The sequence below is a fragment of the Phocoena sinus genome, chromosome 2 (genome assembly GCF_008692025.1).
Source record: "Phocoena sinus isolate mPhoSin1 chromosome 2, mPhoSin1.pri, whole genome shotgun sequence".
Taxonomy (NCBI): domain Eukaryota; kingdom Metazoa; phylum Chordata; class Mammalia; order Artiodactyla; family Phocoenidae; genus Phocoena; species Phocoena sinus.
The window spans coordinates 82512966-82540134 of record NC_045764.1 but is presented as its reverse complement, the minus strand read 5'-3'; the positions used below and the strand labels follow the sequence as shown (position 1 = coordinate 82540134).

The following is a 27169-nucleotide window of genomic DNA, read 5'->3' as shown; positions in this document are numbered from 1 at the left end:
ATATTCTTACCTTTGACTCTGTAGTTCTTCCATATCAAAGAATTTAGCTTAGGAAAATAATAAGAGATTCACCTGAAGATTTTCAAGGGTGTTTGTTATAACATTGTTTATAGAAATGAGAAATACTGTAAACACCATAGTAAGAAATTGATCAAATAAATTATCAGACATTTATAAACTGAAATACTATGCAATCATTTAAATTATGTTTTTCAGGGCATTGTCATACACCAGTGAAGGGAGTATAAAAATAAGAAACCGTTTAAAGGGATTTTGGTATCATCTATCTAAATTGTGGAATACTCTTTGATTCAACATCTCCTGACTAGAAATTTATCCCAAGAAAATAATTTGACAAATATGCAGATATATATGGACAAAATATTCACTGAAACTTTGTTTATAATAGCTAGAAATTGGAACCAATCAAAACACCCATCAATGGAGAATTGTTCAAATAAATTATAACGCAGTCACAGAGTGAAGTGCTAAGTAGCAAGGATTAGGTAGATGAATGTGTTTTGAAGTAGAGGGGCATAATATATTGTTGGATTGCCAGAGCCAATGGGAAAATTGGATGTTTTCTACAGTATGGAGGTGCCTCAAAAAAAATTAAAATAAAACTACCATATGATCCAGCAATTCCACTTCTGGGTGTGTATCTGAAGGAAGTGAAATCACTATCTCAAAGAGATATCTGTACCCCCATATTCATTGCATTGTATTTACAATAGCCAAGACATGGAAACAACCTAAGTGTTCATCAATGGATGAATGGATAAAGAAAACGTGGAAAAATGCACAATGGAATATTATTTAGCTATAAAATATAAGCAAATCCTGCTATAGACAACATGGATGAAACTTGAGGGCATTATGCAAGTGAGATAAGACAGACAGAGGAAGATAAATACTGTGTGATCTTCCTTATATGTGGAATCTAAAAAAAACCTGAACTCATAGAGAGTAGATTGATGGTTGCCAGGGTTGGGGGTGAGAGGACACAACAAGGAGAGAGTAGGTGAGAATGGTCAAAAGTACAAAATTCCACTTGTTAAGTCCTGAGTATGTAATGTACCCCCCATGGTGACCACAGTTAACAATACCATATTGTGGGCTTCCCTGGTGGCACAGTGGTTGAGATGCAGGGACACGGGTTCGTGCCCTGGTCCGGGAAGATCCCACATGCTGCGGAGCGGCTGGGCCCATGAGCCATGGCCACTGAGCCTGTGCATCCGGAGCCTGTGCTCCGAAACAGGAGAGGCCACAACGGCGAGAGGTCTGCGTACCGCTAAAAAAAAAAAAACAACAACAACCAATACCATATTGTATATTTCAAAACTGCAAAGATTGCAAATCTTAAGTGTGCTTACCATACACACACACACACACACACACACACACACACAAATTGTAACTATTTGAGGTGATGGATGTGTTAACTAATATTATTGTGGTAGTCATTTTGCAATACACACATGTACCAAATTACTGCTTTATACAGTTTAAACTTACACGTTATACATTAATTATATATCAATAAAGCTGGGGGAAAAAAGAAAATTGGATGTTTTCTGTTTATGTAAATAAATATTTAAATATACAGAAAATGTCTAGGAGGATATAGCATAGTGATGTTCTGGTAAAAGTTTAACAACCAGTTTTCCAGGGGGGAAAAATAATCGTTGATAAGTGGTGTTTGCCGATCTCCACAGTGTAAATACTCCAAGCTCTTGATGTATGCACACAATTAGCTTAATAAGCCAGTGTGAGCAGACTCCAGCACATCTCTATACCCCTCGGAGGTGAGATTATGAGAAGACTTTCATGTTCTACCTTACTTACTTCTGTGTTTGTTTGCATTTTTTACAACAAAATTGCACCACTGTTGTAATCCACACAAAAATGAATAAAAATGCCAATTTGACAAAACAAAGATTTTTAAAAGAATATTTAAAGACATGGGAGGATGCTTATGACACTGCCAAGTAAAAATTGTATGTTTCAGAGAAGTATCCTGTATTATCTCAATTTCATTTATGTGCATTCCTTTGCACAGGAAAATGTCTGAAAGAAAATACGCCAAAATGTACATGGTGGTTATGGCTGAGTGATGGGGTTCTGGGTGATTTTATTCTTTGTTTTACTTTTCAATATTTTCCATGTTTTCTACAAATGCTTTTATAATTATACAATGCTTTTATAATCACAAAAGACATCATTATATATAAAATACATAACCCTGCTGTCACTGCTTAGAAAGCAATTTCTTCCCTTTGGAATTGCTATTAGTACAATCAGAGCATGTGACTAACTTAAAATGTGGATAAATGGAATCTTTCATCTTTTTCCCTCTCTCAAAGCTAAAAGGAGTAGTTAGTTTTTATTTATGTGGCCCAAGATCTGGAAATATATATATATCTCCTAACTCTTAATAGAAAAATTTCCCAATCTCTTACTTTGTCAGTTACTGCCATAGTCATTACCCTCATTTTTTTTGCCCACATTATTGTAACAGCCATTAGCTTCTCTCTCTCTCTCTCTCTCTCTCTCTCTGTTTCCATTTCTCCCCGAAGTCCAGTCCATACTGTAATTAGAACAGAGTAGGGAGATCTACATACATGTTGCCGTAAGATTAATCATCTTACAATATGATTTTCCTTTTCATTTTGCTCAGAAGTCTTTAATGGCAGGTGGGAAAAGAATATTCACAGCATATCCCATTTCTGTAATAATTATATAAGCAAGATTACCATATGTACAGAAAAAAATCTGGAAGAATATATGTCAAGTTGATAGCAAAGCTTTTCTCCAGGAGTAGTGGAATTATAGGGATATATTTACATTCTAATTTTTATATCACTGAAATGTTTTAAGAAAAGCCTAGATTACTTTCATACTGCAAAAAGAAATAACAGTGGGGATGCAATTCTTGATGAATTATCACTGCCCAGAGGATGAAATCTAAACTCCTCTCCTTTTGTCCAAATGCCGGCCTTCAAAATCCACCTATTCAATAAAACCCACCCAATTTACTCCATACCCCTCACAGGTTACTCACTTTTCTGAATTTCTACAGCACTTCCTGTCTTTGGTATTTATCTTTGTACTTTAGCGCACATTGGGTCATAACATTATGTAAACTATTTCTTAATTAATTTACAGATACTTGAGGGTGGAGTTTATGTTTATTCTTTATGTCCCCCCAAAGTCTCTAAACAATGTTAGAGGCACAGTGGATGGTCCCTAAATGTTTATTAAATTGTTTTGAAACCCAACATCTAAGTAATTGAAAAGGGTATGAAAAGTTGTTTTCTTAGGGACACCCACAGGAAAAAATCTGTCAGGAAGAAAAGAAAGAACAAAATGGGATATATACATACATATAGGCTAAATAAGGGGAGCAGTAAAAAGAAAATATAGAAACATTTGAGATATAGGATACTGTATTAGTTTCCTGTAACTGCTGTAACAAATTACCACACAGCCTGATGGCTTAAAACAACAGAAATTTATCCTTTCACATTCCTGGAGGCCAGAAGTTCATCAGTTTCACTGGGTTGAATAAAGATGCCAGCAGGGCTGTGCTCCCTCCAGAGACAGTAGGACAACATGTTTCTTGCCTCTTACAGCTTCTAGTGGCTGCTGGCACCTCTTGGCTTGTGGCCACATCACTCCAGTCTCTGCCTCCATAGTCATAATGCCTTCTCTCCTATGTGTCACATCTCCTGTTATCCTATTCTAAGGATGCATGGAATTGCATTTAGGTCCCGCTCAGATAATCCAGAATAATCTCCCCATTTTAAAATCCTCAGTCATACCTGCAAAGTCTTGGAAGTTTTTGGTTGTTTGTTTGTTTGCCATACAAGGTAATATCCACAGAGTCTGGGGATTAGGACATGGACATTTTTGGGGAGCCATAACTCAGCCTACCACCGATACCTGTCAGAAGGAGTTCTCTTTCTAAGCAGGAAAGCTCTTCATGGTCCCCAACCCTTCCTTCTCTATGCAGTTCTTCCAATTTCAAGGCATGACATAGAGAGAGAATCTTAAAATTCATTAAACTTCCAACTCTAAAAACTTGGTGCAATAGCTATCAGGCCACTAGGGATAAACAGAGGTTTAAAAGCAGTAAGAACTTGCAGGAGAAGAACACTAAAAGTCCGTGTTTTTGGCTTCTGAACACAACAAGCTTAGAAGTGACGGCCCAGTGAAGTCAAGCACTCTAAGACTAATTTGGTGAAATCATTCATTGCACATCCACAGTATGCTATCATCACCTACAAAAGAAGGATACAAAAGACTTGGAAGACAACTCCAAGTCAAAGAGTTTACAATCTAATGATTGGCCTTGCAATAAACAGTTAAATGGAGAAAAAAATATGACAAAGCAGCCTAGATTTTTGATACTGCCCTACTTCAGAACAGATTATGAGAATCCAGGCTAAGACCAACACAAAAGAAGCAGGTCGGTCTCCTACTGTAATTACATAATTCCTGTGGGGAGTGAGGAATTGGGGCCATCTCTCTGCAGGTGAAAATATGATTTTATTCACTATGCAAAGTAATGCATATGTTCTAGGACAATGTCAATATTTAATAATTGCAACAGTCAAAATGGTGTACCATTTGGGCAGGATAAAAATATAGGCTTGCATAGGCAAATATGAATTTGCTTTGAGATTAGATTGTACCTCTTGGTATACTAATACAACCTATTGCATCATATTGGAAAAAAGATAAACACATTAACTTTCTTGTCCTTTGGATGGTAAAACTAAACATCATTCTCTTCTATGAGGGAAAAAATTTAGGTCTCATGCCAGAAAACACTACTAGGGAGTTTGTTTTGAAGAGTGTACTATGTAAAAAGAAAAATTAATATAAAGTATAGAAACCTTGATTATGTTTCAATTCAACAAACGTGTAGTCTCTACTATGTGCAAGGCCTCCAGGGAGAAAATAAATGAAAAAGAACGGTATCTGTACCTAAGGAACAAGTTTCCTGTCTCCCAGCAATGATAATATGTCAGAACAGGACCTATGTCAAAAATACATACAAAGTTCTATTGGGGTCCAGAGTTGGGGATATTTACAAAGACTTTGGTAGGAGGTAGCATATGAAGTGTACTTTGCAGGATGTAGGGCTTTGACCTTCGGAGAAGCAATGGGATGACAGACCAGGCAGAAGCACCAGCATGAATAAAGGCTCACACGTAGAACAGCCTAGGGCATATTTGAAGAATAGCAAATAATCCATTCTTATTGGGCTCTGGAGATACCTTTGAAGTATCTTCCTATGGGAAAAAGTCTAGGAGAAATTTAGAGGCAACTGAGGTTCTATTTAAACTGACCTAGCAAGATTAACAGTTTTGATAGGAAGAGAAAAAAAGGAAACAGGGAAAAGAAATTGGAACCAAGATACCCTTTTTCTAAATATGCACAACAATATCTATATTATCCCAAAAACCCCACTGAAAAGAATGGTGAGCAACCTGTTGTGTATTGACCTGTGTGAGCCATCTTGTTCTGGTAGAGGAGATGGTGGCCATCACAGATAAGGAATGGGCTGAGCAGGCAGCTTTGGCTCTTTTGGCAAACATGAATTTAACAGACATGACGTCAGAAATAAAGCTAGTCAGAAAAAAGGAAATAAATCTAGCCCCAAACCAAAATGGAAGTGAATATCAGAAAAATGATTCTATTAAAAATGAACTTTAGGGGCTTCCCTGGTGGCGCAGTGGTTGAGAGTCCGCCTGCCGATGCAGGGGACGCGGGTTCGTGCCCCGGTCTGGGAGGATCCCACATGCCGCAGAGCAGCTGGGCCCGTGAGCCATGGCCGCTGAGCCTGCGCGTCCGGAGCCTGTGCTCCGCAACGGGAGAGGCCACAACAGTGAGAGGCCCGTGTACAGGAAAAAAAAAAAAAAAAAAAAAAATGAACTTTAGGGAATTCCCTGGTGGCCCAGTGGTTAGGACTCCATGCATTCACTGCTGAGGGCGCAGTTCAACCTCCGGTTGGGGAACTAAGATCCCACAAGCCACACGGCATGGCCAAAAAATAAATAAATAAAATAAAACTTAAAAAAAATGAACTTCAAAGAATGAATTAATGGTCTGCCACTTCTTCCTCTACCTTCCCATCCTCTTCCCTCTCCTTTCTGTACAAATCAGGCCAAAAGCCAATTCATGGAGCCAAGCAAGGTTGGTGTCCTTTGTGGGGGTGTGGAACTGTGGTGGCTGAAAGGTGTGAGGAGGGCATCTGGGTAAAAGGTCAGCCAGGTGCAGGTGTCAAAGCCCAAGACAGGTGAGAAGGGCATCTGTGTGGAGGGTGGCCTGACTGGGATGAGGAGCATGTCCCGCCCACGGAGAGGGAGACCGGTGTGGTATCCTGAGCATAGTGAGAATGGAGTCCCTGCAGAGGGTTAGCCTGTGGTTGCCAGGTGTTGGAACCCAATGTGGGTAAGATAGCTATCCACATGGGGAAGGGGAAGGGAGAGGAAGAAAGGAGGCCTAGTGTGGGTGCAGAGATCAAGCTGGGTAAGGAGGCCATCCATTGAAGGAAGGCTATCTGGCACAGGGTGTCCGAGTCAGACCAGGGTGAGGAAGGTGACTGTGCAGGGGATGGTCCAGCTTGGGGCATTGGAGCCCAAGCAAGATACAGAAGGTATCCAGGCAGAGCAGCAGCCCAGTGCAAGGTGAGGAGGTGTCCACACAGGGGGAAGGGGTAATCACAGGAGATTATTTATGCACAGAAGGACTGATGAAATATAATAGTCATACTAAGGATAATGGGAGTTACATTTGTTACCGGTAGAGATGGTAGTTACATATATGAATAATGAAAAAACTAGAATGAACTAGTTGGTATTGGATTGAAATTGGAGGTATCAGTGTGAACTCATGATTTTGAATATATATACATATAGAAATATAGATGTAAAATGTGTTTGTGTAAACATAAATGTAAATTTATATACATAAATACATATATACATATACATACATATACTTCATATATTCCCTAGATCTGTCTGCTGAAAGGGCCTAAGAACAGTTGATACCTCAATAGCAATGAGCACATCTAACGCCAAGATCTTAGTTTCTGAATGCCATTCTCTGCCAAAAGGAACCAGAGGTCCTTGGAGAAATGGCTGATTGCAGGGCTGGAGCAGGAAAAGTACAAAATAAGCTTGGACTATCTCATGCAGCAAGCAAGGAAGTGCAAAAGAATGATGGAGTTATGTTAAGAGAATAAAGAAGCCAACTTGAAGAGGCTTCCAGTGACCAAATGTGGAACAGTCCAAGTGTCAAAATAACGACAGTAATGGGTTACTGTCCACTGAATAAAATAGAAATTCCTTGGCTAATACAGATATAAATTTTAAAAAGAATAACTAGGAAGTATTATGAAGAATGAGATATTTACATAGCCTCAAAGTACTTCCACACAAAATACTTAATTACAAGGCAGATGCCACCTTAATCAAGTTAGCATCACCAGTGACACGACAGATTGAAGTCATGTGCCACCTAATAGGATACAGTGAGAACATGGCATCACTTCTCTAATCGTTCCACCAAAGATAACCTGTATTTAATCATCACAAAACCTCAGACAAACCCAGACTGAGGGACATTGTACAAAAATAAGTGGCCGTAATCTTAAAGAGTATCAAGGTCATGAAAGTAAAGCAAAGACTAGGGAACCGTTCAAGATTGAAGACTGAAGAGACAGCTAAATACAATGCACAATTTCTGGGCAGAGGACATTATTGTGACCATTGACCAAATCTGAATGGGGTATGAGGATTATACAGTAACATATCAATGTTAAATTCCTGATTTTGATATTGTACTGGGGTTATCTAGATGAATATTCACTAGTAAAACATACATACTAAAAGTATTTGTGATGACAGGGCATTTTCACAGTTCAGGCTCTGCAGGAAGAAGACTCTGAGTCAGAGTTTACTGTCCAGGATGTTTATCAGGGAGTGCCTTTGGGATCGACACCTGTGGAATAGAAGAGAAGGAAGCAGGCTTAGACGGAAGGAAAAGCAGGCTGCATATAAGGAAAGCCCAGTAGCCTGAAATGACCCCATGAGGAGCTCTGGAGCTGAAACGGTCCTTCAGCATTGTGCCAAACCAAGCTGAAATGGCTGGGCTTTAAAACCACGCCTTGATCAGTTAATGGATGTAAGCTGTCTCCAAAGGGGTGTGAGCTCTGATAAGGCAGCTCTCTGCTGCCAAAAGCCTAAAGGCTGTCTGCTGACAGTGCCCCAAGTAGCTGGGACAAGAAGTCCGCCTGCAAAGGGAAATCTCAGTGGGTCATCTCCACGTTCGTTCCCTGTGCGGCTCCCGGATCTAATTGTTCATATGCATTGAGGAGTAGCTTCTTCAGGTTTCTGATGAGCCTCTCCTCCTGGGGAAACTTAGAAGAGGAAGGCTTGTAGGACAAACAAACGATAGCCCTCTCTGCTGCAGCTGCTCTTGGGGCTGCAATTGAAACGTACAGCCTCCTTTCTCAACCATCCTTTCTAAATTCCTCTCATTCTCAGCTACCACTCCTCTTGGCCTCAGTGACTTACCTGGCGTCATGATCTAGATTCACATCCCAGAGAGGTCTGGGTTCCTGGTCGCCAGGTCCTTGCTGCATTATCCATTTACTATTGCAACTAGGCAAGAGAATAACAAGAAGCACACAAGCAGATCATCCGAGTGCTAAAACTGTCTTCCCTACCCTTATTGTATAACAACAGACCTAAGTCCTTCTGCAGATCAGGGTTGATACCCCTGCTAAGATGATTCCTCTACTTCCAGCCCACTCATCCCTGGATACTAGGAGCCCAAAGTGCCCAGCAGAAGTTTAAGCTAGTAGTTCAAAGGGACTTTTGCTGTATCCTTGGGTGGAAATATTCCCCTTTTAGAAACAAGGTCCTCTGACCCTGCAGGGTTCTGAATCACAGGAACAGGAAGCATAAATTTCCCATTGGGTCATTGGGAATAATGATAAGCAGGTTTATTCGTACTTCCATAATTTGCTTCTCAGACCCATGTATTCTTCCTGTTGGGGACACAGCACCAAATAAAGATCTTTGATTCAATGTGTTTAATGTATCCAGGGGGATGGCACTCACAGAGCATTGCATCTCAGCTAACACGTCAGCCATACCTTCAGCATGGCACCCCAATGCTCTGTCAGGCCAGAAGCTTCAGGGTGTTGCAGTAAGTGATACAACCAGCAGATACCATTGTCATGGGTCTACTCTCACATCTTTTTACTGTAAATTGGGTCCCCTGGTCTGATGCAATGTTATGTGAAGTCCCCTGCTGGTGGATCAAATATTGTTTAAGCCCAGAGTGAGGCCTGAAGATAAGACTTTTAAATCCTTACCCAGGGCTCCCCTGGTGGCGCAGTGGTTGAGAGTCCGCCTGCCGATGCAGGGAACACGGGTTCGTGCCCCGGTCCAGGAAGATCCCACATGCCGCGGAGCTACTGGGTCCGTGAGCCATGGACGCTGAGCCTGTGCGTCCAGAGCCTGTGCTCCACAACGGGAGAGGCCACAACAGTGAGAGGCCCGCGTACCGCTAAAAAAAAAAAAAAAAAAAATCCTTACCCAGAATATTTGTCCATTCCTGTCAGAACGAAACATTCTAACTTTCAGTCAACTTGCCACCAACTTGTTGGTTGGGCTCCTTGAGGAATGGTGCCATATCAGAAGCTCAGCATTGATCTCTTTTGCTGTCAAGGTGGACATTTGGCAGAGGCAATAACTGATAAGTGGGAACCCATGCTAATGGGCCCAGGATAGCCTCAATGTCTGCCACGTGGCCACTTTCTTCAAGTATCCATTGTGCCAGAAATGGTGTGGTCATTGACCAAGGGGGGATCAACTGGCTGAGTCATTTTATATTGAAGGATTTACAACTGCCATTTTGCCTTCTTTTCCATATGCCATAGCTTTTTTGCTCCTCTATTCCTATATTTTGCCATCTTTTGTGCTAAAAAGATATTTTCCAATGTAACATTTTAATTTCCCTGTCATATATATATTTGAGTTATTAGTGGTTCCTGGGATTATGATTAACATCTTAATTTATAACAATGTTGTTCAGATTAATACCAACTTAATTTCAATACTATTCAAAAACTTTGCTCCCAAATAGTTCCATTCCCTACACCCTCTTTGTTTTCTTTTGCTTGTACAAACCGATTAGTACCCTTATTGGCTGCCCATCTATTTTTCAGCAAGTGACACCACGTTTTATTAATTATCTCCATAACTCTCTGCAGGTCAGGGGCCCCTGGTTGCCGCTTTGATCTTGCTGCTTATTATCATAATTGCGTCCACATGGTTTCTGACACGTGTGTGATGCCACCTGGTTCAATTATTTCTGGGTTGTATTAACTCCATTGCTAATAAGGAAGTCAGTTTTATAACAGCATCGCCTACCATCATCAGTCCAGCCTGCAAAAGAGAGCCGCTACTGAACTTCATAGTGATTCTGGTGCCCTTTCACCAGCACATTCTTTATTGCTTTGGTAGATGGTGTATCCTCCAGGTCCTCCTATGGAAGAGTCATCTGGTGGGTTTTCTGGCCTGACATAGTATAGCTATACCAACATGCCCACTTCCCTGTGTCCTTTTACAAAAATTGCGATAGTATTACATACATAAAATTCACCATTTTTTATTTTTTATTTTTTTGCAGTATGTGGGCCTCTCACTATTGTGGCCTCTCCCGCTGCGGAGCACAGCCACTCCGCAGCATGTGGGATCTTCCCGCACCGGGGCACGAACCCGTGTCCCCTGCATCAGCAGGCGGACTCTCAACCGCTGCGCCACCAGGGAAGCCCCAAATTCACCATTTTGAAGTGCACAACTTATAGGTTTTTAGTATGTTCACAAGGTTGGGCAACCATCACCACAAACAATTTTAGAGTAGTTTCACCACCCCAAAATGAAACCCTGTGTCAGTTGGCAGTCATTCCTTATTCTCCCTACTGACAGCCCCTGGAAACCACTAATTTACTTTATGTCTCTATGAATTTGCCTACTCTGGACATATCATTAAATGGAAGCACACAATATGTGTGGCATTTTGTCTGCCTTCTCTCACTTAGCATAATGTTTTCGAGGTTCACCCATGTTGTAGCATATATCAGTCTCATTCCTTTTTTTTTTTGCGACACGCAGGCCCCTCACCGTTGCGGCCTCTCCCATTGCGGGACGCGCAGGCTCAGCGGCCATGGCCCACGGGCTCAGTCGCTCCGTGGCATGCGGGATCCTCCCGGACCGGGGCACGAACCTGTGCCCCCTGCACTGACAGGCAGACTCCCAACCACTGCGCCACCAGGGAAGCCCCCTCATTCCTTTTCATAACTGAACAGTATTCCATTGTACGGGTATAGCAAATTTCATTTATCCATTCATCAGTTGATGAACATTTGGGTTGTTTCCCCCTTTTGGTTATTATGAATAATGCTGCCTTAAACATTTGTGTACAGATTTTTGTGTGGACATTATGTTTTCATTTCTTTGGGGAATATACATAGGAGTGGAATTGCTAGGTCAAATGGTAACTTTATGCTTAACTTTTTCAGCAGTTGTCACACCGTTTTCCAAATTGGCTGCACCATTTTACCTTCCCAGCAGCAATGTATGAGTGTTCCAATTTCCCCACAACCTCATCAACACTTCTTTTTCTTTCTTTTCAAAAATTTTTTATTATAGTCATTCTATTGGTGTGAAGTGGTATCTTATTGTGGTTTTGATTTACATTTCTGTAATGACTACTGATATTGAACATATTTTCATATGCTTGTTATCCATTTGTATATCTTTTTTAAAGAAATGACTATTCAAAAAAAAAGAAATGACCATTCAAATCTTTTGTTTATTTTAAAATTGGGTTATTTGTCATTACTGTTGAGTAAAGTTTACATATATATATATATATAAATTCTGGATACTAGACTGTTATCAGAATACGATTTGCAAATATTTTCTCTAATTCTGTAGGTTGTCTTTGACTTTCTTGGTGGTGTCCTCTGAAGCACAAAAGCTTTTAATTTTGATGAAGTGCAACTTTGGTTGACTGTGTTTTGTGTCATGTCTAAGAAACCATTGCCTGATACAAGGTCACAAAAATTCAAACTTACTTTTTTCTAAGAGTTTTACAGTGTTAGCTCTTACATTTAAGACTATGATTCATTTTAAGTTAATTTTTGTGTATTTTGGGAGATAAGTGTCCAAACTCTTTCTTTTGCATGTGGATAGCACCATTTGCTGGAAAAAACGATTCTTTCTTCATAGTATTTTTTTGGCATTCTTGTTGAAAATCCACTGCCCATAAATGTGTAGGTTTATTTCTGGACCCTCAATTCTATTCCCTTGATCTACATGTCTATCCTTATACCAGTATCACACTGTTTTTATAGCTTTGTAGTCAGTTTTGAAACTGGGAATTGAATCCTCCACCTTTGTTCTTTTTCAAAATTGTTTTGGCTATTCGAGGTCCCTGACATTTCCATATGAATTTTAGGATCCGTTTGTTAATTTCTGCAAAACAGCCAGCTGGGATTTTGATAGGGATTACCTTGAAGCTACAGATCAGTTTGGAGATTAATCTTCCAATAAATGAACATGGAATATCTTTCCATTAATTTAGGTCTTCTTTCATTTCCTTCAACAAAGTTTTGTAGTCTTCAGTGTATACGTCTTACTAAATTTACTCCTAGGTATTTTATTATTTTTGATTTCCCTCAGTGTTTTAATCCTTTCCTCTACCATCTGCCAAGACATTTATGGCATTTTGATATCTCTTAGCATGGGTCATCACTTTTTCCATGCTTCATAGGAGCCATCTTACTAGTAAGTTTGCACCAATCCCTGGGGTCTTTTGACAGAGTATAAATCTTATATTTTGGGAGAATGTACCCAAATTGTTTTTGAATCTTATGTTCTATCCCCCTTGATCAAGTACCCTCAGAATCTAGTCCCATGTGTATTCCCCCACCTCCTGCAATCCATGCTGGTTAAATCTTTTCACTCCTTTGGGATATGGTTTCTTTCCTCCCTTCTCAGGCCTAGCATGCCCCCAGCTGGATTATGCTGCCACTTAACCCTAGTTATAGATTTAGTGGACCGGAGGGTTGGTGGGGGAAGATCCTGAGGAGACACATGTTGTATTGCAGGAAGAGGCCCTGGCATTGTCTCAAGCTAGGGGAGTGTATGGCTCTTAGTAGAAAAGGGTGGCTCACTTCTGCAGGCTCAGAGGATCAAAAGGAACCTGGGAATATAAGATATTGGGGGGCATCAATTCAAATGTCCCCATCCCATGTGTCAGGGTCTCATTCTTTCCCAACAACAGCCCTGTCCTTGGATTAGGAGACCTAGTTTATTAGTAGTTTAACCTTCTTTGGAGCTTGGCCACACTGATAAGTTAGTGTGGTCTGGTCCTCAGCCTTCTCTGCACTCCCTCTGCAGGTTATGAAAGCCTCTTTACCAAAGAGACCCTCTGGCTTTCATACTTGGCTTTCAGTTGTCTACTAGCCACTCTCTTAGCTTTTTGTTTTCTTCTCCTAGAGCTTTAATAGAGCTAAGCAATAACCATCCAATCCCACTGTCCTTATAGTTACTATTTTCTCCATATATGGTATCAACTAATACATTCTCTTTCACTAGTATACTAACCCAATTCACCACTGGTGAAAGTGTTAGTAATTGTACTGTTACCTTATGCCAGGGACTATCTGTGCTCCATCCATCACCAGTGATGAGGTCTTCATACCAGCCGGGTAGTGATCCAGCTTCAAAACCCCATCTTATCATCTGCTTTCTCAATCTCTCCTGGCTCCAACTGTGGCAGTTTGGGTTTTCCAGGAAGGAGACTCTGAGACAGACTTTAGTGTTCAGGATAATTATGAAGGCGAGCTCTTGAGATCCATGTCTATGGGTTGGAGGAAAGAAAACAGAGTTGGGCAGAGGAAGATGCTGATCTGAGATACAGGCTGATAAACTCAACTAACCCCATTGGGAGCTCTTGAGCAGAAACGGCCCATTGAAGTTGCCCTGCACAGGGTCAAAATAGCCAGGCTGCTCTATCCTTCCCTTGATCAGTCCTTGGATTTGGGCCACCTGGGAAAGGGGCATCTCCTTGGGCAAGGTAGCTCTCTGCAGATGAGGCCAACCCTGAAGGGAATGACAGTGGACAGATGCTTGTTGACCCCACAATTGAGCAACAAGTCCTTCCTTGAAGGGTATCTTGTCAATGCATCTCAATTTCCACCACAGGTGTCATGCCAGCAACTTACTCTCAAATTAGTCAGTTAAAAAAAAGTTCATTATGCTATGTGTGCAACTTTTCTGTAAGTTTTAATACTTTCAAAATTAAAAAAAACTTTAAAAAAAATGAACATGCTTACATAAATTAAATGTGACTTAGGAAACACCTAGAAGAAAGCCTTCTGTTGCTGATACAAAGAAAGAGGAATGGTGTTGAAAGATGAAAATTCATTTGAATGAGTAAACTATGGATCACCAGAAGAGTTAGTGGGAGGTTAGAATGAAAAGACAAGTTGAGGCTTCATCCTTGCTGATACAACATACTTCAGAATAGGGCGATAACAGAAAATGCCTATTTCATCACAGCTAGACCTGCCTTTAATTTCATCTCACCTCTTCTGAGTAGGTAAAGTCTTTCCCAGATTATCTTTAATAGTTACTGTTTCCTATCTCCCTCTTCCTTTTGCTCCTTTCCTCTCCAAGGCCATCAGGGAACTTGGAATGTGAAGATGTGAGTCTTTGCTCAGCTTCCCATACTGGGATGAAGATTATTTTTAAAATTAATCTCTGAGTCACAGAGGGAGGAGGGAAAGAATCATTTTAATCTCTTCCTTTTCCCTCCTTCATAACCTGCTGTACAGCGAAATCATTTTTTTAAATCTGTCTTTTTTCCTCTTCCCCAAGAATCACTTGCCTTTTATATTTCCTTTGGAAACAGTATTTATAAACCTTAGGAAGCTTCTAAAACTGGAAGAAATTTTTCTTTGCTGAATGGGCCACCACCTAAAGGAGATTTCCGTAAGCTGCTTTCACGTAAGTAAATCTATTTCTTATAATACTGATTGTTGGGATCTGAGAAGTTATACACAGTTCCTCCTCCTCCCCTTCTCACTGTGCCATCAGCTGTACCCTGTCTGAACTTTCCCTTCGTCTCTCCTGGGCTGCATAGAAGACACTCCTGTTTTCTGTGGGAGATGCAGGCAGAGACTCTTCTGGCCTTCTACCTTTGCAGCATGCTACGGCATGTCTCCTGTTTCACTATTTGACCACAATTCTTTGAGGGGTAAATAAGCATAGAAACAGTGAAAGCTACATTTTAAGAAAAAAGTGTTTACAAATTTACATACTAAACGTTGAAGAAAAAAGCCCTACTTAACTAAGTTACTCAGAAAATGGGGACAAAGTTCTATGTTGGGTAAAGTAGGCACTTAAAGAATATCTGTGGAATGAATTGAATGAAAGAGAGAGCTGCCTTAACTTTAGGAAACCGTGGTTTAAACAGGCAAGCTTCTGGGTGGAGATATTAATAGCACCACTTATTTATACAGTCGTTTAGCATTTTCAGAGTGCTTTCACACACATTATCTCATGAAATCCTTGGAACAAACCTGCAAGGGAGGAGAGGCATTTTTATGATAAGATTAAATGACTTGCCTGTACCCTAACAACTAATAAGTGGCAGAACTGGTGCCAGTATGCAGGTCTGCTGACTACTGTTGGTTCCCCAATACCAGATGGATTTTTCTGATTTCAGAGTGGAGTCCTCAAGGATTACTGCTAGGGGACTTACTTAAAACTTTTCATAGACTGTTTGAAAGTGGGCTCATATAAGAAAAGTCACAGGGGCTTCCCTGGTGGCGCAGTGGTTGAGAGTCTGCCTGCCGATGCAGGGGACACGGGTTCGTGCCCCGGTCTGGGAGGATTCCACATGCCGTGGAGTGGCTGGGCCTGTGAACCATGGCCGCTGAGCCTGCGCGTCCAGAGCCTGTGCTCCGCAATGGGAGAGGCCACAACAGTGAGAGGCCCACATAACGCAAAAAAAAAAAAGAAAAGTCACTAGGCTGAGGTGTCCTTAAGCTCTCCAGAGTAGTAAACACCAAGCAGATCAATCTAAATTGAAGTAAAGATAAATAAACAAGGCTATGTGAGTGGACAGAAGTATGGCAAATTAGTTTCATTCTGTACTGATTTTGGATAATGCATTTAGGTTGTTAGTCTGAAGGACACTTGAAAGATGAGCTTGGAGCTATGTTTTATTTCAAGAAAGAGAACCATGAGTTATTGTTGACTGTTTCTTAAAGTCATACAGCAATAATTTCCAAGTTCTTAGCCTCCTGGCTAAAAACATGGAAAACAAAACTGAAAGCACTGTTTTGTCCTATATTCAACAAAATGATAATGAAGCTATACCTGGGGTCAAGCATCTAATTCTGCCCCAAAACCTTAAAAAAGTGCCTAGTCAGTATACCAGGTGAGAGAAAAGAGCAACTAAAATAATCAAACAGATTCCCTAAGAAGAAAGTTGCTTTAAAAATAGGAGTAAAGGGCTTCCCTGGTGGTGCAGTGGTTGAGAGTCCGCCTGCCGATGCAGGGGACATAGGTTCGTGCCCCGGTCCGGGAAGATCCCACATGTCGCGGAGAGGCTAGGCCCGTGGGCCATGGCCGCTGAGCCTGCACGTCCGGAGCCTGCGCTCCGCAAGGGGAGAGGCCACAACAGTGAGAGGCCCGCCTACTGCAAAAAAAAAAGGAGTAAATAAGTGGATATTTGGAGGAAATTCTTATTTACCTTTCTCAAGTTTATGTCATAGAGGGCAATTATAATATTCAAAAACACTTCGTTTTCAACAAACATTTTATTGGGAGGACACTATATTCAGATACTATGCCCCACACTAGAGTTTACAGTAACACATAGAATTCACAGCCATTGTCAGAGAATACCAGACCAGATGAATCTTTTGTCCAACTCAGCACAGCTTTTCTTGTGTTCTTTATGAATTGGCATCTGGTTTATAGTGCAGTCTCTTGGGTTTGGTTGGTATGTGTTGGTTGCTAGAGACCAATCAACCATGGTGAGCCTGCAATCAAGTTCTTCAAGCTGCAAATCTTTAGGACTGGACTCTTCATACCACCCAGAGAATAAAGTGAAGTTATTACTATTAATAACCTTCTCATTAATGTTGAGTTGTTTATCTGGGTCTTACACACACCATCCTTCTCTGTATTCTCAGCATTTCTTCTGAGCTAGGAAAATAAAGATAGTCCCTGTATGACTGAGTTATGTTCCCAAAAGTTGACTTCTTAGTTGTTTGAAACTGAAAATGCATTTTCCCCAGAGAAACAATGTGACAAATACTGGTAGGTCCTCAGGCTGACTGTTAGAAGCCCATTTAGGCCACAAGCAGCTTGACTATGAGAGGATGAGAACTGTGACCTACAGCATTGTTTCCATGGGAAAATGTGCCCCAGCAGCAGAATAAGGACTTCCTTCCTCCCCCACTTCCTACCTCCATGAGCAGAAGCCAGTGTGTTTACTACAGGAAATGCAGCTCCTGCCTGCGGGCAGCTGGGCACTGCAGCAGCCCTGGATGCCTGGTCCATGGGGCAGAGATACTCTCTCACCTCTCCTGACCTAACCCTGTCAGTGAAGACAGTGGGGTCAGGTGTGGAGTCTTTCCCTGATCCACCATCTCCGGATCAGGGCTGTTGGGATTCTTTGCGGGGGTGGGGTGGGGGGTTCAAAGCTGGCTACATAATTTCTGGGGCCTCTTATTCAAAAAGTAGGAAAAAAATGGATGGAGCTAAAGGTACCAAAATATAAAGCCTTTTCCCTTTCTTCTGGTCTCTCTCTCTCGACTTACGGTGTTTAATTTAGATAGTCAATAATCATAACTAATATTTTAAGTAAGGAAAAATTAAAAATTTAAGTTGTCAACATGACTTTTATAATTAATTTTTATATTGTAAGATGCAAATATAGTTTGAAATACAAATATGAGTATTTAACTCCTATGTGAAATCACCAAAATGACACAATTTCTATGTTGCAGCTCCTACATGCATATATATTTTGTTCTCACCAGAGCAGTGGAAAACACTGCAGAAAACTAACTTAATGATTATTATTTCATTTCTTGATACACACATTCAACCAACACTCTCTACCTTTGACTTACTGAGGAGTAAATAAGGGCTGAAAGGACAAAAGAAATGTTTTGGCCTAGGCTGTTGGCTAATATGGGGAAGTAACGCAAGAAAGGATGCAATAGGGTTCCTTGATCATTTGTGCTTCCTAGAACGCCACTGCCTTCTTTCTGCGTTTGAAGCAAGTTCTGGTTCCAGTGGAAAGCATGGCCTCTCAGAGCTATCAGCACCCCCAGTTACTCAGTTGTAGATGTAACAAACCTTATACTCACTTGCTTTGTTTCACTGAACTCCAATGCCTTGTGGGTCCACCAGAATTCTGTGCTTATGGGGCCCTAAGACAGCTATATGTGAATGGGGTGGCAAGGAACAGTCGACACCCATTGCGCCTCTCTTCTGCTCACATGCATACTCTATTGTCCCATCCAAATGCACTACAAAACATGAGTTCAAAGATAAAATTATTAGGAATTTCAAGATGGTAATAGGAGAGTATTAAACCAAGCATGGGGTGTTTCTGAGCGTGTGGTCCTGCATAATGCCCTGGATATGGGGTGGGGTGGAGGCCAAAGGTGGGGGAGGTCTGTGGTAGCCTAGGGTAGGAATTCACAGGGATAGAGCTACACAGGATGGGCAGATGGATCTTAAGCCTCCTGAGGGTCTGGCCATTTCCCTTTCAGAATACCACTCCTAGGGTATTGCTAGAAACAGTGAACGCTTCAGTCAAGACTCCAGAGGTGGGACTTCCCCGGTGGCGCAGTGGTTAAGAATCCACCTGCCAATGCAGGGGACACGGGTTTGATCCCTGGTCTGGGAAGATCCCATATGCTGCAGAGCAACTAAGCCCGTGCGCTACAACTACTGAGCCTGCTCTCTAGAGCCCACAAGCCACAACTACTGAGCCCATGTGCTGAAACTACTGAAGCCCGTGTGCCTAGAGCCTGTGTCCTGCAACAAGAGAAGCCACCGCAATGAGAAGCCCGTGCACCACAATGAAGAATAGCCCCTGCTCTCTGCAACTAGAGGAAGCCCGCGCACAGCAACAAAGACCCAATGCAGCCATAAACAAACAAACAAACAAACAAAAGACTCAAGGTGGGTACTGGTCTCTGGGGATGACATCTTCAGGGAAGGTTCTTCCAGTGGTGGTAACTGCCAGCTGGCAAAATATGTCAAATAGAAGGAGATCACATTGTGTAAGGTAGACCTACTGCACCATATTATATACTGGTTGGTAACTTGAGCACTCAGAATGACCAATGTAAACACACCTTCAGCATGTTTACTTAGCGTTAACAGATAGTGATTACCTTCTTCCCCAAACGACAGATAGCTTGACTATTTTGGAGTACAAAAAGGAGGGGAATGACCTTGTGTACTGAAAGCTGCTTTGTCCCCACAACTCAAAATATTTATCACTCTGTGGATGGGCTAAGGAACACCTTGTCTAATCTTTTATTTGCATTGGTCATGTGCTGGAGGCCCAGGTTGTTCTCAAAAACTGAGGATGTTTATAGAAGACTGTGGTCTCAAGCGTTCAACTTTCAAAAATACGGACTATCTCCAGAACTCAGGAGCGTCTGTTCTCCTTATGCTAATGGGGCTCTCAAGATAGGAGGAGGATGGACAGAGTGAAAATAAGAAAACCTTTGGACCATATTTCCCTAAAGCCAAGAGTGTCACCATCTCTCTGCTCCTCTTAAAAAGTATGCGTGTGGGTGTGTGTGTGGCAGGTGGGAGCTACAACTATTGTATTAGTCGTTTAATTCTACCATTTCTACAAATTTATCCGACTTCCACAAAATACTGACTTTCAAGGCAGATAAATTACAGGGAGGATCCTTTGATTACTTGCTATTTTTGTAAAATTACCCCAATAGGTATTTCCTAGTACATTTACGTATTTAGTTATATAACCATTATTCAAAAAGTAAGTGTAGGGACTTCCCTGGTGGCGAGGTGGTTAAGAACCCGCCTGCCAGTGCAGGAGACACGGGAAGATCCTGTCCGGCAAGATCCCACATGCCTCGGAGCCTGTGCGCCACAACTACTGAGCCTGCGCTCTAGAGCTCGCGCAGAGAAGCATGCGCGCCGCAATGAACAGTTGCCCCTGCTCGCCGCAACTAGAGAAAGCTCGTGCACAGCGACGAAGACCCACGCAGCCAAAAATAAATAAATAAATAAATAAATAAAAAGTACGTGTACAGATTGTTTCAGAGATTTTGTTACAAGGAAAGCCAGGTTTTGTCTAAAAAAATTAAGTAGTTTATTGCAGCTTTCCTACAAAATCCTATTTACCATAGCCTAAGAGAATGAAATAATGTTTACAAAGTGTTTACCTGAAACACGTTACTTGATAAATGCTATTACCATTCTCCCAAGGAGTAAGCTCTTTGCTGCCCCATCACGTTAAATGTAGGACCCTTAATCTTCATTTACAGGTGTCTCTCGCTTCAAAAAACCTTCATGTGATCTGCCTCTCATTGAACTTTAGATACAGCTTCACTGGATCTTGACTGAAAACATTCTCTTCATAATCTTTAACTACAGTCAATCCTCATTATTCGCAGATTGCTTGCGAATTTGCCTACTTGCTAAAATTTATTTGTAACCCCTAAATCAATACTCACAGCATTTCTGACATGCAGAGTGGTGAAAAAATTGTTGCCCTCTGTGTATGTTCCCATTGAGGTTGAACGAGGCAACACTCTGCCTTCTTGTTTCAACTCTCACATTATAAACAAGTGTCCTTTCTGTGGTCTAGTTAGCACCATGTTTTTTGCATTTTTTGCTTTTTTGTTGGTGATTTAGCTGTTTAAAATGGTCCCCAAGCATAGTTCTGATGTGCTGGCTATAAATGTAAGAAAGCTGTGATATGCCTTTCGGAGAAAATATGTGTTAGATAAGCTTCATTCAGCATGAGTTACAGTGCTATTGGTCAGAGTTCAATGTTAATGAATCAACAACATATATTAAATAAGATGTCTTTAAAGAAGGACACATAAAACAAGGTTATGTATTGACTGGTTGGTGAAAACATGACCAGAGGTTTGCAGGAAACGAATCCTGTATTTCCCTTAGAAGCAATGGTTCAGCAGTTACTAATTCAGTGCTCAAAGTGACTTTACAGAACATAACTACCACAAACAACAAGAATCAACTGTACTTGGCAACCAATTTCTTCAGTGGAAAGTTCTTTTGTTTACAAATCAAATTACAATGTGTTCTTTTAGAAACCATGTCTAGGAATGCAATCATTTTAAATTGAGAGTATAAACAACGACACATAGAAGCTTCTATCAATAGTTAAAGAAGACCTCGGATGTTATCACCTCTTTGCAGGTCCCTCCTCCCCGCAGCAATTTCTTTTATAGCATCCCTGACAGGTGGCCATTGTTTTCTGACTGAATGCTTCCAGTGATGTAGCGCTCTTCACCAGGAGGTCCTGTCCACTGTAGCTCAGTTCCAATATCCAAAACTGTCCTTTCTTACACTGAGTCAAAATCTTTCTCTCTGTAATAGCCCTCCTGGTGGTCTTAGATTTGAACTCCAGTGCAACATGGAATAAATCTACTCTCTTCTCTGCATAACAACCCTTCAGCAAATTGCTTTTCTGCAGGTTAAGCAGACCCAATTCCCTCATCTTTTCTTCAGAGAAAAAATGGTTTCCACACTCTTCCTAGATGTCTCTTCCTAATGAATTCTGATTTGTTATGCAAGGTAGCTCTTTTTATGTGGTATCTATATTTGAACACATGAGTTCAGAAATCCTGAGCTGAATAGCATAGGTCTGGTGCCCCCGTGACCTGAACACTGTTTTGCATTAACACAGTCTACATTTTGTTAGTTGTTTGGTGACAGCTCACACTGCATGAATATCTGTAACTTATAGTTACATTATCAGGTCAAGCTGTTCCCCAAATCCTGGCCCCTTTCAAATGATTTTTCTGAACAAAGATACTACACTTTATATTTATTGCAGCCAAATGTCATCTTCTTTAAAAGAAAAATCATGATTTTGAATAACTATTCTGTCATCATATTCTGATGAGTTCTATATCTTCCTCAAATTTGATATCTTAACTCAAAACATTGATAAAAATATTGCTCAGGTCTGGACAAAGAAGGACAAATCTGCATTGCTCTTCTTGAGAATTTGAGGCCTCAAGATTAATGTCACTCCAGTAATTAGCACTCTTTGAATCAATTCTCTGCAATTATCTAAACCCATATTTCTCAATCTTATCCACAAAAGTGTCTTGACTTTTTGAAATGACCAACATCTTTGTTTAGTAATGTAATAATCCTATCAAGAAAGGAAGTGGTATTTCTTTGTCATGATTTACTTGACAAGAATCCATGATGACTCCTATTAACTGTTACATTTTCCCTAACATATCGTGTTCAATGATTTACATTAGAAAATTTCCAGGAATTGGCATCAAGCTTAGTGGTCTTATTTCTAAAATCCGCTTTTCCCTTCATCTTGAAAATCAAGATATTGACAGTTTATTTTCATAGGAAGATGGTCATCAGAATGGAAAAAGATAAAACAAGTAGTCTAATGAGGGAATTTAAACTCAAATAGGCAAAATGGGAGCAACTGGGTAATTCAAGACTTTCCCCTCATGGAGTCCAGTTGATCTGGCTCCAAGAATATCACTTGTATTGTCATCCCCTTTCTGTGCCCAATTGAGACACATTCTCTCACTTTCTCTCATGCTTAAACCAGAGTTTGGATTGGGTTTTCTGCCACTGTAACAAAAAGAATTCTGACTTATACAGGAAAGGGCTCCTTAAAGGACATTAGAGTATTGTTACCAGTGTAAAGCAGACTGGATACAGAGCAGAAAACAACAATGGATCCTCCTGCCCTCTTCCTGTTGCCAACCTCTTGCTCATCTAATCTACCCTTCGCATTCATAGCAGAATTATCACTCTAAAATACTAGTGAATCATCTAAATTCCTCTCCTTCTGCCTTTAGCATAAATCCAAAAGTTCTGGCATCCAAATAAGGCCTTCTCAACTGGTGCTAACTTGCCTTCATTCCCCCAGGCCTGTAAGACTTTTTACCAAAGTGTGCCCAGCACATTCATGACTTTGTACACTCTGCCCTCTCATCCTGAAATTTCTTTTTTCCTCATACTTCCTGATGGAATCAAGCCCAGCTCAAATGCTCTGTTTTCTTGTTGGAACTTTCCTGATGTTCCCAGTCCTTTATCAATTGTTCCTTCCAACAAGAGCAGGTAATTTGCATCTCTGTTCAGGACGCACTAATCTCAAGCTGCCTTATGGTGTACTTTACCTGTTCCTTTCCTGCATTCTTCCACTACAACAGTGGCTTTCAAACTCTTTCTAACAATAACATAGCTCATAGCAATAATGAGCAATAAACAGTGCCACTGTAATCCAACTGGCACATTTATAGATACCTTATAGTTCAACAATTTTAAGAAGTACTTCCTCCATTTTAATATCTCTGAGATCAGGATGTAGCAATAGGGTATCATTATTTTGATAGTTTTCGCTTTCTTCATAGTACCTAAAATAACGGTCTGTCATAATTGATGACATTTTAGATTTGTTGGAATATGATACATAACCAAAACAAAAGTTTCACAAAGGTGTTTACCCTTTGTTATAGACTATGGTCTCTAGTTTGGTTTTATTTTCTCTATTTCATTAAGAAAAAAATGCAGATCATAATCCACCAAAATGATTTCACTGTGTATAGCAGTTTGAAAAACTGAGAACTTAAGACTATTTACAGACGCACAATAGGATTAAGAACTAATACCGACTACCTCAACATGACTTTACAACCCTAACATCTGCATAAACATGACTTCAATTCCAAGAAATTCTTGCCTGAAAAAATGAAGTTGCAAGTAACTTTATTGCAGTTTCAAAGAACTTCCTCAAAGTCCATTTGACTGAACAACAGACTACAACCGACCTAGCCTTCATCAGGGTAAACAGCCCCTCCTCAACAAAATTACTCTTGCGTTTATCAAACCATTGTTGACTTTTCTAGGTTTGCTTCAAAACTCTCCGCCTCTTTGTGTCTACTAACCCTAAAAGATTATATAACAAATTTAGTCCCATCTCAATCATGCTTTCATTGAAAGACCTGTCTTAAATTAATCCTGACCCTCTGAAACCATCTCACTCTTGACCTCCCTCTTTGAGATGCTACTAAGACTCTGTCAACACAGGGGTTTCTCTTACCTCCTGTAAGGAATACATTTGGCTTTGCTTGATCAACAGGTTATTTTGGTGGTCTTTGACGGAAGTTAAGAGCTGACACATTATAACCTCCTTGAGCGAAGGCACAGTACTTATCCTCTACCCCCTCCTCCTAGTGATCAAACATTGATGGATGGGGGAGGAAAGGTGTCTTAGGAATCTCAGGGGAGCCTAGAGCAGGGGCAGAAGGGATGTACAATGGTCACAGGAAAGGAGCTCTTGTTGCAGAAAGGCTGCATCCAGAAATAAGAAATCCTGTGGTTAGGACAACCTTCCCCTTTCTCTTGGTTTTATCTACTCACTGTGCCCTCCACACCTGGTATTCAGATGGTATTGTTTTAAATATAAAAAATATAAAACATTCAAACTCCATCCCAACCACTTAATTTCAAGCCACTATGTTACCTTTGAAGTGGTCTTTGTCTCGTGCTTGAAGCTTGAGGATGCGCATAATAATGGCAAAGGGCTGCCAAACGTTTGGTTCTCATCAGGAATGGTGAATAAGTCATTGAAAAAATATGTTGACCTGTGTCTCTAGTTTTATAAATACCTACATACAATTCACATAAACACTAGATGGCTTCTCGGATTCAGTAAGCCATGATGGATAAAATAAGCTTGCTTTTCGTCCAAGTGAGCCCAAGAAGGCACCAATCTACGTTTCCCACTTATCTCACAGTACATTCCTGCTCAAATTCTACACTTCCCTCAAACTGGCCTAGTCCCAGTTCCTGCAACAAGCCAGGTGCTCTCATCTTCCCTGTCTTTGCTCATTCTGTTCCCTCCGAAGGAACAGCCATCCCCTCACCTCCTCTGGTTTCATGGGCTCCTCATATAGCTGAAAGGTCACCAGTGGCAACCTCATTTAGAAGCCTTCCTTAGCACCTGACCTTTAACGCGTTTGCCTTGTTCGATGGCTGCTGCTTTCTAGCCCATGTATCTTCAGGTCCAGCCTCCTAGTTCCCCGGGGGCGGGGACAATGGCCTATTCCTCTAGGTAGTCCAGTACCTTGCACGTAGTAGGTACGCAGTAAACGCTCGCAAAGAGTTTGGTCACTTCGCCCTCTAATGCTGGGGCACGTAGAGCGAAGAGGGCCCGTCTGTTTACCTCCGCGCCAGCCCCCCGGCCTGGCCCAGTCCAGCCCACCCCACCCCACCCCACCCTACCCCACCCCACCCACGAGAAACGCCTGACGAGCCCGCGTGCCTCTCCTGCACCCCTGCACTGCGCGGAACCCAAACACCAACGTTGGAAATTCCGGCGCCGGCCGGCGCGCGGGGCTGGTCTGGGGCAGGGGCGGGGGCACCCGTGGAGTGAGCCTGTGACGTGAGAGGGCGTGGCTCCTGGAAACCCCGCCCCCTCTTCCTCGCCCTCTCTCGCGGGTCGGGGTTACATGGCGGCGACTGCGGCAAAGCGAGAGCCTCGGAGACGCCGCTGCCGCCAGCACAGCCGGAGACCTGAGCCGACACAGGGGGTTGTCCGTGGGCCCCGCACTCCCTCGATGAGTCGGAGAAGTCCCGTGAGTATGTGTGTGTACGTGTGCAGGGCGCGCCGGCGGGGCTGCTCGGGAGGGCGCCGCGGCGGGCCCGGCGGCGGCGGCGGAGCCGGCTCCCTCCATTGTGTGTGACCCTCCGGCTGCAGCCCCTCAACAAAGGCACTTTTGTTCCGTCTCCCGCCCGCCCCCGGCCCGCCTGCCGGCTCGCTAACTCGGGCCTGGCCGGCGCGGCCCCGCGCGGGCCGGCGGGCGGCGGGCCGGGGTCCCCGCGTGGGGCCGGCAGTGCGACCGGTGCGCCCCTCCCACCCGGCACGCCCCTCGCCGGCCGCGGTTCCGGGCCCGGCCGCGGCTGCCCGCCCCGGGGCCCCGCTTTCTGGCTACCGCACCGCCGCCCGCGCCCGGGTCAGTGGGTTCGAAGCCCGGCCCGGCCTCGCCGGCGGGCCCGGGGCGGCGGCCGGGAAGGGCGGCCCGCCCCGGGAGCGTGAGGTGGCGCGGAGTCTCGCCTTCCTGGCATGTTGCCTTTCGAAATGCTCCCGCGTCTCCTCCCCCATCCCACTCGGGTGACTCGGCCTCAGCTGACTCCGGCCGGGCAGTCTCCAGTGCACTCGGCAAATTGCGTAGCGCGCCGCTCACCCGGCTCGGCTCAGAGCCCTGAAGTCCTCTGCCTGAGTTGAGTGTGGCCTAAAGGAGGTACAGAAAAAGTCGTCTGAATCGGAATTCCTAATTTCCTCCTACTCTACTACACCCTTGCCTGAGCTGCGTTCTGGACGTGGAGCGGTGGTGGTCTATGAAGGTCCCCAAATGAAAACTTGTTTTGTCAGTTCACTGAAAAGGGGCCTCCTCGCTCCGCTGTGCATTTTTCCCTGACTTGGTGAGGTGCGTTGAAAACTAAGGGCGTTTTGGCCGCCTTTTGTTCCTTGGCTTAGTAAGACTGGTTCAGGTGTTATGTGGGAGCTCCCCGGAGCAGGATATTTTTGATTCCTTTCCTGTTTTATTTTTTCCTTTGCTCGCTCATTGGAAAAGGTCCAGTAAAGGGAAACTGGTGAGGTAGAATTAGAAGCCTACAGCATTTGCAGCAAAATTCATGTTCTTTCCTTCAATGCTAAAAGTGCTCCCCAAAGTCAGTCTGAGTGTTAACTTTTTTACAGGTACAAGATGGTTTGTCAACGGAAACAAAAATTAACAGGGGACAAAATGGAGCGAAAACAGCTTCAG

At 42.4% G+C, this 27169-nt stretch overlaps 2 protein-coding genes and 1 long non-coding RNA gene across 6 annotated transcripts in view; 1 reads left to right on the top strand and 2 right to left on the bottom strand.

The window, feature by feature from the left end:
- LEO1 (LEO1 homolog, Paf1/RNA polymerase II complex component) overlaps nt 1–15978 on the bottom strand; it is a 76067-nt gene extending 60089 nt beyond the window's left edge. Inside the window, exons 1-6 of the mRNA XM_032621084.1 lie at nt 13740–15978; nt 9395–9588; nt 8589–8675; nt 7899–8013; nt 1107–1291; nt 11–47 (exon numbers count right to left, since the gene is read on the bottom strand). Coding sequence (XP_032476975.1) covers nt 11–47; nt 1107–1235 — 166 coding nt within the window. The 5' untranslated portion in view covers nt 1236–1291; nt 7899–8013; nt 8589–8675; nt 9395–9588; nt 13740–15978. The remainder of the gene's footprint in view (nt 1–10; nt 48–1106; nt 1292–7898; nt 8014–8588; nt 8676–9394; nt 9589–13739) is intronic.
- A 771-nt stretch (nt 15979–16749) lies between these two features.
- Nucleotides 16750–25555, bottom strand: LOC116749496. Its single transcript, XR_004348623.1, has 3 exons — nt 24865–25555; nt 18485–18646; nt 16750–16800 (listed from the first exon to the last, which is right to left on the bottom strand). It is a non-coding gene; the product is annotated as an uncharacterized LOC116749496 (long non-coding RNA).
- A 265-nt stretch (nt 25556–25820) lies between these two features.
- Nucleotides 25821–27169, top strand: part of MAPK6 (mitogen-activated protein kinase 6) — a 36025-nt gene continuing 34676 nt past the window's right edge. Inside the window, exon 1 of one of the 4 annotated variants that reach the window (XM_032623028.1) lies at nt 25821–25978. The gene's annotated coding sequence lies outside the window, so the exon portion shown is untranslated. Of the gene's footprint in view, nt 25979–26416; nt 26831–27169 lie in introns of those variants that run through there. The other 3 variants (XM_032623029.1, XM_032623031.1, XM_032623030.1) reach the window with 3 other exon arrangements.